Source organism: Papio anubis, chromosome 4 (genome assembly GCF_008728515.1).
Source record: "Papio anubis isolate 15944 chromosome 4, Panubis1.0, whole genome shotgun sequence".
NCBI classification, from domain to species: Eukaryota; Metazoa; Chordata; class Mammalia; order Primates; family Cercopithecidae; genus Papio; species Papio anubis.
In genome coordinates this window covers 18927758-18942249 of record NC_044979.1, presented here as the reverse complement: position 1 = coordinate 18942249, position 14492 = coordinate 18927758, and the positions used below count along the sequence as shown (strand labels likewise).

General features: G+C 46.1%; 1 protein-coding gene across 9 annotated transcripts in view; it reads right to left on the bottom strand.

Annotated features, from left to right (window-relative positions):
* Nucleotides 1–14492, bottom strand: part of HIPK2 (homeodomain interacting protein kinase 2) — a 219002-nt gene that overhangs the window by 153368 nt on the left and 51142 nt on the right. For 8 of the 9 annotated variants that reach the window (XM_031665119.1, XM_031665124.1, XM_031665121.1 and 5 more), the window contains exon 2: nucleotides 3787–4870. In XM_031665119.1, coding sequence (XP_031520979.1) covers nucleotides 3787–4870 — 1084 coding nt within the window. Of the gene's footprint in view, nucleotides 1–3786; nucleotides 4871–6720; nucleotides 7063–14492 lie in introns of those variants that run through there. The other variant, XM_031665118.1, reaches the window with a different exon arrangement.

Sequence of the window (14492 nt, the reverse complement as noted above, 5' to 3'; positions counted from 1 at the left end):
AATACCCCTGCTTCAGACTCAAGAAAAAAACTGAAAAAGCAGCCTTTGTTTCCTGAAAAACACACCAGTGGGCTTGCCTCACAGAATACCAACAGCCACTGCAGCCAGGCACATGCCTGAGAGCTGGGGAAAATAGTTGGCTCTGGGGACACCACCTCCTTTGCCAAGTCCCCCAGGCGAGGATAACATATCCTTGTCTCACACCGTTTCTGTATCACCAGGCGGGGACAATGGTGGGATGAGACACTTAGCCCAGTCCCATGTAAAATGACAGAGGGACACATAAGTACTCTACCTTTTGAAAGTCAGATGTCCTGGGATGATAATGTGCCCCGCTCAGATACAGGGGGCCGAGGGGAGACAGTCCCCACCCACCACCTGCAGGATGAAGGCCAACCTGCCGGGAGGCTGGATGCACGGCATGCAATGACTTCCCCAGCCCAGGTGGCTCAAACACAGCCATTCTCTCAAGATGCAGATGCAGCTGAAAGCATCTTCCTTCTGGGACACGGGCCTTAACGATGGACAATTAAAGAGCTTTTCTTGTCCCCTCTCTTTCCTAATAAGAGGCAAAGCCATCAGGAAAATCAACTTGATAAACGTGGCCTAGAGCTGGCTGTCCCACACAGCTGGGACGAACAAAGACAGAGCACTAGAGACTGTCCTCGAAAACTCGGATCGATCTATATGGTGGCACACCACTGCAGGGCTCAGACAAGGCCTGAGGGAGAAACAGAACATTGAGCCAACTTAGAAATGAAGCCTCATTTCAGGCAGAAGAGCGGCTGCCTTTCCTGCTGACCGTATCCTTGGAACCAGGGATGGACATAGGCAGGCTGACGTGAGGGCCTGAAGGTGACCACAGAAAGGAGGAAGAGGCCTTCCTGCTCAGAATTTTAGGCAATGGTGATTTCAGGGGTGAAAAGAGGATGCTATCACAACTAAGCGGAGGGTCCTTCAGAGGGATGTGGGGATACAGTGGCCAGATGTGACTGTGCCTGTCACGAAGTGGGGAGAAGAGGGCTCCTGAGGGCCCAGGAACGGCCAGCAAACCAGCCTGCCACACCCACCAGAGGCGTCCAAAAGGCCTGATCTCACCCACAGAGTGGGGCAGGAGAGGATCGCCATGAGTCCAGGTGAAGGAGTCAGCCCTCCCCAGCCCTCACAGGCAACCTCCTACTGCTGCCGCAGGCTTCCTGAGCTAGGATCCCCGATTTTGCGGCCTGTCTCCTCAGCACTAGGGGCACCAGCACCAGGCAGGAAAGCAAAGAAAAACTGCAGAGTCCAAGGGGATGGGCAGGGAGGGCTCCAGGAAGTGTCCTGTGGGCACCAGAAGGCAAGATGACAAGCGGGTCTTAAGAATCCCCAATTCAGCTTACTTGATTCACCAAGTTTTGCTCTAAGGATGTGCTGCCTTTTAAACAGAGTTTGTTGAAGTCTTTTTACAAGTTGCCATGCTAGCTTTTAGTAAATTTTAATAACACTGGTATGTGTTCATAATGCAGCAATTCAGATGAACTAAATAAAAGCCCTAGCAGCCAAGTCAGGGGCTCTTCACCCTGAATTCAGGCCAAGAACTAGAAAGAGCCAGCCTTTGGCATGCTGAATTTACCAACCTAAATATGAAGTGGCACAATGGCCTCCCATGTGGGGTAACAGAGAGCCAGCACAGCACCAGCGAGACCCCAGTGGGGCTGGTACCCAGCACGGCCACCAGAGCTGGCTTTCAGAGGCCCAGGCACTCTCTACAGAGAACATGTGCTGTCGGTACCGGGCACCCAAACCTCCAGATTCACTCAACCATTGCCCATCTTTCTCCTCTGGACACAAGGAGGTGCCCACCTTTCTTGGGGGCTCCCACCCTGGGCTTACTTCTCCCTGTCATTGGCTCTGGGGCCAGCGGGCAGAGAGTGGATAGCATGGTCAGGAGGAGGGAGTGGAGAGGAAGTGGAGGGGCAGCAGTAGACCTGTCTGTCCACACAGGGCCTGGTGGCGAAAGCACAGGCCAGCAGAGACCTTTCCTGCACATAGGAAATGAGTAGGAAAGGAATCCTCAGGGCAGGGCAGAGAAGAGGCTTGCAGAGAGCTGCTCTAACTCAGGAAATGTCTCCTAAAGGGAAGAGGGAAGACAGAAACAGCACAGGTGGAGAGGCCTCAAAACCTCCTGTGTGACTCAGGATTAGGATGAAAGGAGATGGGGTGGAAGGTGGGAGGGCATCTGGGGACCGGAGTGGAGGGGCTGTTGCTCTCCCAGGGAAGGAGGGCCTAGTGCCCAGCAGGCTGAGGGAGGGGCTGGGAGGAGACTTGCAACAGCTCTGCCTGCAGCCAGGCTGGGGGCCCAGACAGGGAGCAAGAAGGAGAAGCTGGCCCAGGTCAGCCCCAGGAATGGGTGACAGGTCAGCTGTGTCGACACGGCACTGGGGCATGTTCCAGCCTTCTCTCTGTGGCCTTGAAAGGCGCATGGAGAAAGCACACCCTCAAGCGAGTGTGGGGCAGGAGGTCTCAGCAGGATGGCCTCCGGGGACCCTGGTTTTCCTGCCTACATGGCATGCTCTTAAATGTGCATCCGTCCCATCTTCTCATGGGAGTTTCAGTTTTCTTTCTTGTGACTTCTATCTCTACCGGACTGTTCGGCACCACCCCAAACACATGCCCAGGCTGGTTCCAAGAGCAGGGTCTTGCATTCCATCCCTGCTGCCTCCCTGCTGCACACCTGCCATGGCCAGCCACGGAGTGACGCACCTAAGCCATGTTACAGCCGTGTTACCCCCCAGCCGCCCACGAGGCTGATGAGAGGATTTCTCCCACTTCATGGGTTAGGAAATGAAGGCATGGAGGGAAATCAGGCAATTAGGAGAGGAGGGACCAGGTTCACTCTGGCCTTTCCTGACTCCAAAGCCAGCACTCCCATCTCAGCTCCGTGTCGGCAGCGGTTCCAATCCTGACTGCATACAGGGGTCCCTAAAAAGCTTCCAGATACCCCAGGATGGCAAGGGCCCTGTCTACATCCCTATACCTAGCACTGTGCCTGGCACATGTTAGAAGTAAAATCAAAGCTTGTTGAATGACTGCATGTGTGAGTCCATGACTGAACACACTGCCCTGCCACAGACACTATCATTCCTCCATCATCCTGACCCAAGCCTGGAGTCACCTCACCACCGGAGCCAGCCAGCTGGCCCCAGACTAGTCTCTCCCCTCCTCCAGCCCTTCTGCACATGGATAGACAAGGAACCTTCTCAGAACATCCTTTTCACCCCATTACCTTATGTTGTTCAAGGTTTCCAGGACTTGCTCTGGGTTTGAGGACACAGTTGAAATTCCTTGATCTGACATTTAAGACCCCCAGTGACCTGGTTCCAACCAGTCCTTTCACTTACATCTCCCACCACTCACAAACTGTTCTGGCCAGGCGGGTGTCCTTCTTGTCTCCTGTAAATTCCTACTAGTGTGACTGTGGACTGTGGATGGCACGTCCCTCTCTCTCCACCACCTGCCTGGATCCTACCCATCTGGGAGGACGGAACTCCACTGCTTCGCCTCTGCTCTGCACCCCAGGTCCCAGGGAGCCATTCCAAAACTGAATGCCTATGCCACGGATCTTACCTGGCTCCGTTCTAATGTGACTTCTAATTGACATCGCAATGTGCACATGTCCTAATTTCCTAAGTACATTAAGATCACCTGAAGGTAAGAACTGTAGACATATAATTTTATCTCACCACAGTGACTAAGGCTGCACATTTTCTGTGAGTGCCACTCCTGTCTCCGTGTGGACAGTCTTACCTGTAATATCTAGACTGCAAGTAGGTGGAGCACACAGCCTTGGACACGTGGCTGGCTGAACCAAAGTCGATGACCTTGACTCTGTATGGTTGTCTAGATGGATCCACCAGCATGATGTTTTCTGGTTTGAGGTCAGCATGGATAAGACCTAGGCTTTTCAGTTTCATCAGGGCTGTGGCTACCTGCTGGAGAACTGGGCGAATGTATTTGAGGGGCAACGGGCTAAACTTGTTTTGCTTCAGAAAGTCATAGAGGTTCTGCTCCAACATCTCGAAGACCAAGCACGTGTGGTTCTTGTGCTGAAAGCATTCGTAGGCCCGGACGAAGTTATAGTCATCGGCACTCTCCGTGCTCAACCGGGCCAGGATGCTCACTTCAATCTGACCTTGTCGGGCATAGGACGGGTGGTTCTTCAGGATCTTGATGGCTACAATCTCATTGGTGCCCCGTTTCCAGCACTTGACCACTTGCCCAAATGTCCCTCGGCCCAAGAACTCTAAGACCTCGTAAGTGTTGGTCATGGAGCACAGCACCTCATGCTGCACCAGCTGATAGTCGCCTTCGCTGTTGGAGCCACTGTTTTTGGAGGTGGCAGTTGACGTGGTGGCAGTGGCAACAGTGGCCCCGCTGGCATTATTCTGAATCATGGGTGGGTGCTCCTCGATGATCTGCACGCTGCTTGTGTTCTCGATCTCCTCACTCTTACGCTTGAGGCCACATTTTTGGTAGGTATCAAGGAGGCTCACAGTGCTTCGACGCATTAGGTTGTGTGGTCCGCCGAGGACTTGCCCGGTGACAGAAGTGCTGCTTGCTGAGGTGACCACGATGTGCCCGGTGCTTCCTGGGAAGATGATGGTCTGCTCGTAAGGTAGGCTTGGGTTTGGGACCGGCAAGGAGGTGCTGACGGTTGTGGTGGCTGGCTGCGACGGGGGAATGTTCTTGCTCTGGCTATACACTTTGCTGTGGGAGCCGTACCCAGTCATGTCCCAGTTGGAACTCGGCTCTATTTTCAGTTTCTTCACACTACAGAAGGCACTTGATTGAAGGGTGTGAGGGGAGAAAACTTGCACATGTGAGGCCATACCTACAAGGAAAGGAAAACGAAAAGTAAGTATCGGATTCAGCTTGGTATAAGTAAACTCAACAGATCCCCTTCAGTTCTCATCTTGGTTTGGGCCACACAGAATGTTTCCTTCCCACTTGAAAACAAGGTTGAAAAAGTCAATCTATTCCACCCAGAAGCACGTTCTGGTCACTGAGTTTGTGGAACCAAGTGGTTCCAGGGTGCCATCTGCCACCATTAGGTGCCAGCAACACAGTTGAGACTCAGAAACAGTATTCCAATATCAGGACATAAGTCATCATTTTTTAAAATAAACATTATTTGTGACAGAAATGGATTCTTCTTCAGTTCTCCCTGGGTTGCTTCCTACTGAAACTCAGGAGGCTATGCTAACTGTCACGTACTTTGTTGCCCACATAATCAGCTCAGCCTTGTGGACAGACCCTGTCAGGTTCACTGGTTTGAGGAAACATCTTCCCAAACAGGCCCCAACACCAGGCCACTCAGGATCTTCTGGATCCTGGATGAACCCTAATTCTAATTACCACCTGGCATCTTTGTCACCGTAAATGAATTCCGTAGGGTTGAGTGGATCAGCAGTTGGTCTGATATTTTTCATTTCAACAGCGTAAAACATTTTATTAGCCTTACTGGTGGGGACTGGGTAGCACAATTTGTGGCACAGTTTACTCACTTTTCCTGCTAAATTCATATATCAATACATTTCTCTAGAAAGTACTATTTTTTGTTGTTGTTGATGTTGTTGTTTTTTGAGACTGAGTCTCGCTCTTGTCATCCAGGCTGCAGTGCAAGGGCACGATCTTGGCTCACTGCCACCTCCTCCTCCCAGGTTTCAAGTCATTCTCCTGCCTCAGACTCCCAAGGCTGGGATTATAGGCTCGTGCCACCACACCCGACCAATTTTTGAATTTTTAGTAGGGATGGGGTTTCACCATGTTGGCCAGGCTGGTCTCAAACTCCTGACCTCAGGTGATCCACCTGCCTCAGCCTCCCAAAGTGCTGGGATTACAGACGTGAGCCATCATGTCTGATCAAAAGTACTATTATTTCATACCAACATCTCATCCACAATTTAGATAAACTTAGAAACCTATAAGACCATTATTCTGGAACACTTGTACAAATTATGGTGACACTGAAACAAAAATTCATAGAAAATGTATTAAGCAAAAATAATAAGGTGATGAAGAAGGATAACTCCTTAAAAGTTAAAAGAGTAACAAACATTGCCCATCTTCTAAGCCACAGTCAACAAACATTTCTCACAGAAGCCACAAGGAAGTGGAGCGTCTGCAAGCTCTGCTGGTGGTTGGCTAACCTAGTGTTCCTGTCTCTCTGAGCCCCTGGCATTACCTAGAGTGGTTATTTAACATGCTTTCCACTCCATCAACCATCACCCTAGCCCGCATTCTCTCTCAGTAGATGACCCAACTTCCACTTTGTCCAGAAGCCTGAGGTCAGCCTTACTTTCCTCCTTTATTTCCTTCTTCATTTCAGAACATTCCTGAATCTACATCATCCTCCATCCTTCATTCCTTCTCTCCAGTCTGAGAGAAAGAGGTGTTGCTTTTTTCCAATACTAAAAAAGTTCCCGATTCTCATGATCCGTATTTGTCCCATTTTCTCTTGAACTTGCTTCCACCACTGTTCTTTCTCTCATAGCTTTCTACTTCTCCCTGCACTTAATTGGATCCAAGTACTCAGTAGGAACTTAATATGGCTGGCCAAATGAATCAATCACCTCATCTTTTTCTTCTGCCTTCATGCGTGTGCACACACAAAAGCCCAATGTGGAAGGCAAAAGGAGTAACAGCCGCATTCCCCCCTCTTAATTCTTTCCCTCCTCTCACCTGTGATCAATGGTTTATGCTCCCTTTTCTTCAATGCCCACATCTTAATCCATCTCCCCCCCACTTGTTAATGCACTATAGGCTCGTGTTCTTGAAGGTAAATGACTTCCTAATTGCCTAATCCAATGGCCTTGTTTCAGCCCGTTCTTCTTAACCTCTGCAACATCTGATACTGCTGACCACAACTTCCTTCTTGATGCTGTTATCTGGACTTCAGTGAATCTGTAACCTCCCCCTCCCGTGTCTGATTGCACATTGTGTGCTCAGGTGGTTCCTCTTTCTCCATTACTATTATTTTTTTGGAACAGAGTCTTGCTGTCGCCCAGACTGGAGTGCAGTGGTGCTATCTCGGCTCACTGCAACCTCTGCCTCCCGAGCAGGTGGGACTACAGGTGTGCACTACCACGCCCAGCTAATTTTTATATTTTTAGTAGAGACAGGGTTTCACATTGGCCAGGCTGGCCTCAAACTCCTGACCTCAAGTGATCCGCTTGCCTCGGCCTCCCAAAGTGCTGGGATTACAGGTGTGAGCCACTGCACCCAGCCCTCTTCCTCCTTTCAAATGTTGGCATTTCCACCGTTTTGATTCTGTTCTCTCCGGCAGATATCATCCATTCAAGCAGTTTAAGCCGTCACTCTCTGTGTAGGTGACCCCCACATGTTTATCACAGGCTGGGCTCTCCCTCAGAGGTTACAGTGATATATTGCTACCTCCTGCTACAATGTCAAAGATGAGCTTCCAGAGCTGAACCCCTTTTTTCCTAAAAATCTCACCCTCCATCCTAACATCTCCATGACTGTTCATAAAATATTTTTCTAGTCACTTGGCTCCAAAACTATGAACTATGATGGTTCTTCTTTATGTTCATAGACAAAAATGTGCTAAGCCTTATTAATTTCTCCTTCTTTCAAAACACCTCTTGCATCCAATTCTTTATTTCTGCTGTTGCTGCCACTTCCATAGTGAATGCATTTATCACTTTCTAGTAGGACTAAAGCAAATCCAGACATCTCATCTACCTGAGCACTCTGTCTCCCTTTAATTTGCCTATATTTGGCCACCAGATTAATCTTTCTAAAACATCTCTGAGCATGCCACTTCCCTCTCCAAACTTCCAGTGGCTCCCTAGTGTCAAGGAGATAAAGCTGAGAACTCAACACCTTTACATGTTGATTCCAACAATCTTGTTAGCTCCAGCTCTACCAATCTTCCTGGGTGCTCAACTTGAATGAAGCTGGTCTATTCGCCGTTTCTAGAATGTCTCTTATACTTTCTACCTTCACACTCTTACATTGTTCCTCTATCTGGCATGCCTTTGCTGCTTTTCTCAACTTATCCAAAGACCAGCCAGCTTAGATTCCTTCTCTTTCCAGACCACTGTAACCCAGTGATCATTCCCAACTCTCTGTTCCTACAGCACTTACCATATGCACCATCTGACTTCAGCTCCGACTTCCTAGGGGCAGTTCTGCTAACACCCAGCACCTGCTCGGAGCCCTACCTCCACCCTGCGCCCATGGATCTGCTGAAGGGTGTTTCCTTCTTGCTTCAACCCTGAACTCCGACCTCCACCTACACACTGTGACTGCACATCTGTAGGAATCCTCGTGCCTGACAAGACTATTCTGGCTTGCTTATTCAGAATTTGTACTTCACCCGTTTCTTCCCACTGTTCTTTTTGTTCAATTCAACATCCCCCTTATTCAAGAACAACACAGAATATGGCTATTCCCTATTTATCAGTATCAAGTGAATATCCATATTATTCTAGATGTTGTATAAAATATAGAAATGACCAATTAACTTGGCTTTCAGTAACTTAGCCGCTGAAGAGACAAAGCAAAACAGCCATTTCCTTCATCCTTTCATGTCCAGCCTCCAGCCTGCTGCTTATTTTTCAGTCTTTAAGTACCTGGAAGGGGGTGGTCAGAGAAGGCAACAGCAGAAATATGCTGTTCATACATAAAGAAGGTGTTTTCACTGTTTCAAAAAGATCTTGGTGGAAAGGCTGTCCAGGGTGCGGAAGTGGAATTTTACAGAGGGGAAGAGAGTGGCTTATGACTTATTTGTTATTGGGATGACAGCCAAGGGTCATAAAATTGTGGAAATCATCACTGGCTGCCTCTGGTGACAGATGCCCAGGATCAGAGAGGAGGCCTGCATGGCTGGAAACACCCTGCACCACGGCCAGCTGCCTCAGACTCTGGCCTGGCCTGGTGTGGCCCCTGCTGCCCCTTTATGAGGTCAACAGCCACTATTCCAACGACTGGACCCAATGGCCAGTGCAGACGTGTTACCTTTGTTCTGTAGCAGAGGCCACTTTGCTTCAGGCAGCAAAATGCTCAAATAAGATATAGTTAAAGAAAGTCTTCAACAGTAATACTTTTTTAAATCCCTGAAATATCTTCATAAGGAATAAGACACTGTTGGTGGTTTTGTAGCTTAATCTTAAAATATTCTTATGGCAACACACTTATTTCCAAACATTTCTCCTTGAGAGCATTTCTCTGGAACAAACCTTCCTTCCCGATTAGTTTAGCTCTCAGAGAGTTGAGCCCACAACATTTACTTCTCTATTTATTCAGATCTTAAAGTGGGGGACAATAAAGTGAGGGTACAGAGGGGGATTCGATGTTTTTTTGTTTTTTTTTTTTTTTTTCTGAGACGGAGTCTCGCTCTGTCGCCCAGGCTGGAGTGCAGTGGCCAGATCTCAGCTCACTGCAAGCTCTGCCTCCCAGGTTCACGCCATTCTCCTGCCTCAGCCTCCCGAGTAGCTGGGACTACAGGCGCCCGCCACCTCGCCCGGCTAGTTTTTTGTATTTTTTAGTAGAGACGGGGTTTCACCGTGTTAGCCAGGATGGTCTGGATCTCCTGACCTCGTGATCCACCCGTCTCGGCCTCCCAAAGTGCTGGGATTACAGGTTTGAGCCACCGCGCCTAGCCTGATTTTTTTTTCCACTTGAAAGCAAGAGCTAAATGTCTCCTCTAATTTCTTTCTGTACTGACCTCTGGACTAGTAAAGGCTACTTCCCGCCTCATTTGTCAATACCCTTTTCAGGAAAAACAGAGGCTTAATGCACATTGTCAGTTTGATCCAATGGCAAAGTCTCAATCACTTTTTAAGTCATCTCTGCACTTCCTAGTTGGCTCTTGAAACAGAAGGCGAACTTTACTCCTCCTAGGTGAGAGACCAGGGAGGCTATCGTACTTGGGAGGGCAGGTTTTCAGCCCATGGGGAGCATGCCCAGAGGAACCCAGGAGGATAAATCTGCCATAACCACACCTGCTCCTAGAGGGGTGACCTGACCCAGACTTTTCCACAAAAGCCTTAGTGGTCTCCCAAGATAAAATCTGTCAAAATGGCCACATTTTCATTCACTAAAGGACAGGGAGTCACCATAACCTAGAACTAAAGCTTTTAACAAGTAGCGTGCCTATTACCATACTACTCTGTCTCATAAACAGGCTGAAATCATAAACACCAAAACTCAGATATGCACGGGGTCTTACGTGCTTGTTAATTATACAGACAAGAGTTCATGTGGATGCTACAGAAGTGACAAGTAAAAAGCATTGAAGAACAAATTTATTAAAATTTAAAAACAACTTCTATTACACAACTATATATAAATTCTTCATTGCATATGACGAATGAAAAATAGCACCTATAAAACTGACATTAAAATATATCCTATAGTTAGAAGAATTAAAGTCCATTATTTGTAAGACATTTTTCCTTATTACCATAAAGCTGACAAAGTCTCTCATGCCCGAAACAAATACAGGTTACCCAGACTAAGAGTGCACTTTGATATGCTAAAGGCAATGAGGGTTCTGACCCTTCTTTTAGTTACTTTATTCAAATTCTCATTTTGCATTTACAGAAAGCCTGTATAAGTAAGTCTGCATTTCAAAATACTATTTTTAAAACATCTGCCTTCTAGCCTTGATTATAGATGCCATTTATGTCTATAAAATGCTACACTTGACTTTATCTGCTATTCCTCAGGATTCTTAAAACACTTATGAGTCTCCAGGTTTTAAAATCTTGAGTATTAAGTACATACCAGGCTCCAGGACAGATGTTTTATGGACAGGGTAAGCATACATCCCACTGCCAGTTGGACATATGCTTATCCTGTTAGGCTAATTCAGTTATTAAGAGCACCCTCTCTACTTTCATTCTCACAAAGGTCCTACTTTTAAAACTGGGAAGTCATGTGATGGGTTTAAGCTTCTGTGATGAGTGAAAAAAATCAGACCCTGACCCCAGAAGTTCAAACCCAGATCTAATTCTTTTTTTTTTTTTTTTAGGGACAGGATCTCACTCTCTGTTGCCCAGGTTGGAGTGCAGTGGTGCAAACATAGCTCACTGCAGCCTCGAACTCCTGGGCTCACATGATTCTCCTGCCTCAGCTTCCCAAGTAGCTAGGACTATAGGAGCATAACACCATGCCCAGCTTCAAACCTATGTTAATTCTATGCACCTTTTGGTTTCTCTTTGTCTTAGCGGTTTAATGAGAAATTCATTTGTCTAGGGCTACAAATAATGTAATAATAAGAATACCTAAAAATATTCATGATTTCTTGAAGTCTTAACTCACACAGTTTTTTAAAAATTTAATTATATTTTATTTATTTATTTTGAGACAGAGTTTCGCTCTTGTCACCCAGGCTGGAGTGCAAAGGTACAATCTCAGCTCACCACAACCTCTGCCTCCCAAGTTCAAGTGAATCTCCTGCCTCAGCCTTCAGCGTAGCTGGGATTATAGGTGTGCCCCACCATGCCCAGCTAATTTTTGTATTTTTAGTAGAGATGGGGTTTCACCTTGTTGGCCAGGCTTGTCTGGAACTCTTGACCTCAGGTGATCCACCTGCCTTGGCCTCCCAAAGTGCTGGGATGACAGGCGTGAGCCACCGCACTCGGCCAACTCATACAGTTTTTAAAAAAATGATATTTGTTAAGGGATTGGCTCATTTAGTGTATTTTTCCCCACTTATTTACTCAGTTTCTTCATGACTTTATATTTCACAATTAGATGAACTGAAAAGTTGCTTCACATCTGAGTACATTTCCTTTCCATTTCACCACCCCTAAATAAATTATCTACTGGAAGATCAGACTACAAGGATGAGTGAGGGTTCAACTACAATAAAACAAAAAAATTGAATTCAATTTCACTGAATTCTAGCAAAGCTCAAGCTCTGATTCCCAGGGAGGTGATCTCTAAAATAGTGGCACCAATTCTATCGGTATATAATATTTAATTTGGGTTTAGCAGATGTAAAACAGATTACCGCTCAGAATCCAGTTGTATTATTAAAGAGAATGGAATCATGAACACCTGATTTTAAGAGGTACTAACTTCCTTACTTCCTAAAATCTTTTGGACACATGCTCTGGCTGAATAATGAGTACTTAATAGATGCTACAGATCTTTTTTTTTTTTTTTCATAATAAAGAACTCAAAGGAAGAATTCCCATATTTAATGAAATGCCATATCTGCCTAATATAGATTATGTAAATAAGATATAATAAAATCATAGAATACGTCAAAAATATATGACTGTTAGAAATATGCATCCAAATGGACATTTTTAAACACCTAGAAAAGAGTTAATCTGTATAACCCTTGAGAACCCTGGATGACATGGTGATCTAATATCTCAGGGGGTCAAAAAGTACTCGGAAAGTTTCCTTCATTGACATACTAAATAATATTCATAGAGTTTTAATAATCCTGCTTATCAAGTTTAAATTTCACAAAGAGTACAAAGATAATTTCAGGTTAGCCCATTCTAAATGACACATTTCCAAAACAGTGTATACTGAATGTCCCTGGGGCTTTTATGCCATTTTCAATCAATGTCTGTCTATCCACTAGTTGTGTAATGTTAAATATATAGTATATTCCACCAGAGCACAGCTTAGGATCAACCACAAGCTCTGGAGAATTCTTTTGTCAATAATGACAATAACATTACTACTGATTGCAGCACTGGGCATTTGAAAGAAATAGAAAAAAATCTGAAATAAAATCAATCATCAAGTCTGTATTACGGGTCCTCTATATAAAAAGAGACTAGGGTTGAGCACAACAGGAAACACAAAGCCATCTAAGACATCGTCACTGACCTAAAGGAGTTTATAATCTCATGGGGATTGCCAAGTACAATGCAAATTAAAAAGGACAGCTGGTAATTCTAAGGCAACATAAACAACTTGCCAAAGTAAACACTAGAAGTTCAGAGGCAGGAGTCACTATGCGTTGTGGTCAGGCAAGGTTTGACAGCAGAGCTAAGACTGAAGCTGCAATTAGAAAGACGGGGCAGAAGGCTGGTGCTCTCAATCCTGCGAACTGGGTGTACTTCAGTCCACCAGGAGAGCGACACTCATGGTGGGAGCGGCCAGCACTGCGGTCTCTGTCCTAGGAAGCTCAGGTTTTGCTTGGAGACAACTGAGGTGTGTTTGCATGGTGGCAATACAATAACGAATGCTAACGCAATAAATAACCACCAGCATGCACTGTGTACACAACTACCTAGTTATCCAGAATTGTCATCTTCTGATAACTTCTATCTTCTAGAAGTAATTTCTAAATACTCAGAGAGCTGGGGGGAAACCCAACCATGACAGCCGCTCACCTAATTTCTCCTTTCGCCTTCTCTCTCACTGGCTGCCATCTAACACATCACTAACAAGTGGTAGGTGACTGTCCTGACGGCCTTTGCTGTCTATACGTCAGACTCCAGGTGTTTACTTGATACAACAAAAATACAGCGTTTGCCTGTTTTAGAGATGAGTAAATGGAGCTTTAATTTGTCCAAAGTCACTTTGCCACTGCTAGCAGGACTGGGATTTGAACTGAGGTCTGCCTGATTCCCAAATCCATGCCACCAGCCAAACTTCTTCATTCTTTAGGTTCTCAGACTAGAATCACCAAACAACGAGATGAATCCCACACCAGCCAAAGCAAAGATGAGGGCTGGTAAGTGAAGGAAGACAGATTGAAACTACAGGACACAGCTGACTATATGTCACCTGGTAAAATAGTGGATATCAACAACAATGACCCTAAGTCATCTCTCATTTCTGTATCTTCTGGTTATGACATTTGAGAAATATAACCATAAGAAATGATTAAAATAAAATACATTTACCTATTTAAAGAGATAACCGCTGCTTATCTGATGCATAGGGGGTCAGTGCAGAGAACTGGTCTTGAGTAAGAAGAGCTGGGCTAAGGGACCTTGGGCAGGTTCTCAGCCAATGGGCAGGCTGGTCCAGAGGGGTAAGGAGGACATGGACAAAGGAACTGCCTGAGAGAATAAGAAGCAGCAGAAATATAAGACTCTGCAGAGGAAAAAAAGTAAGACATGCTGACAGATGAGATGTGAGAGCAAAGGAGAGAGGGGACTAGAACACATTTGGGGGTCAGAAGGAGTGGGGCTCCATAAGTGAGAAGGAAGATGGGAAGTGGAGTTAAAGGGTTGGGGGAGGGGAGAATGGAATCTATTTTCAACAAGTTGAATTAAGAGCACTAACGGGATATCTACGTTGAAATGTCCAGTGTTCAGCTATTCATACTGAAACTCTGAGGCAAGAAATTGCTTAATTTACTGAAGTGTCAGGAGCTAATGGTCTTTGCTAATCAGCACCCAGTTCCTAGTTGCTAGGTTGAATTGTGAATGACGATCACCCACTTTGAAAAGAGAATGGAAATCAATAGGATGGGCTGAGCCTGCATGGGATTAATTGGAAGGGGGAAA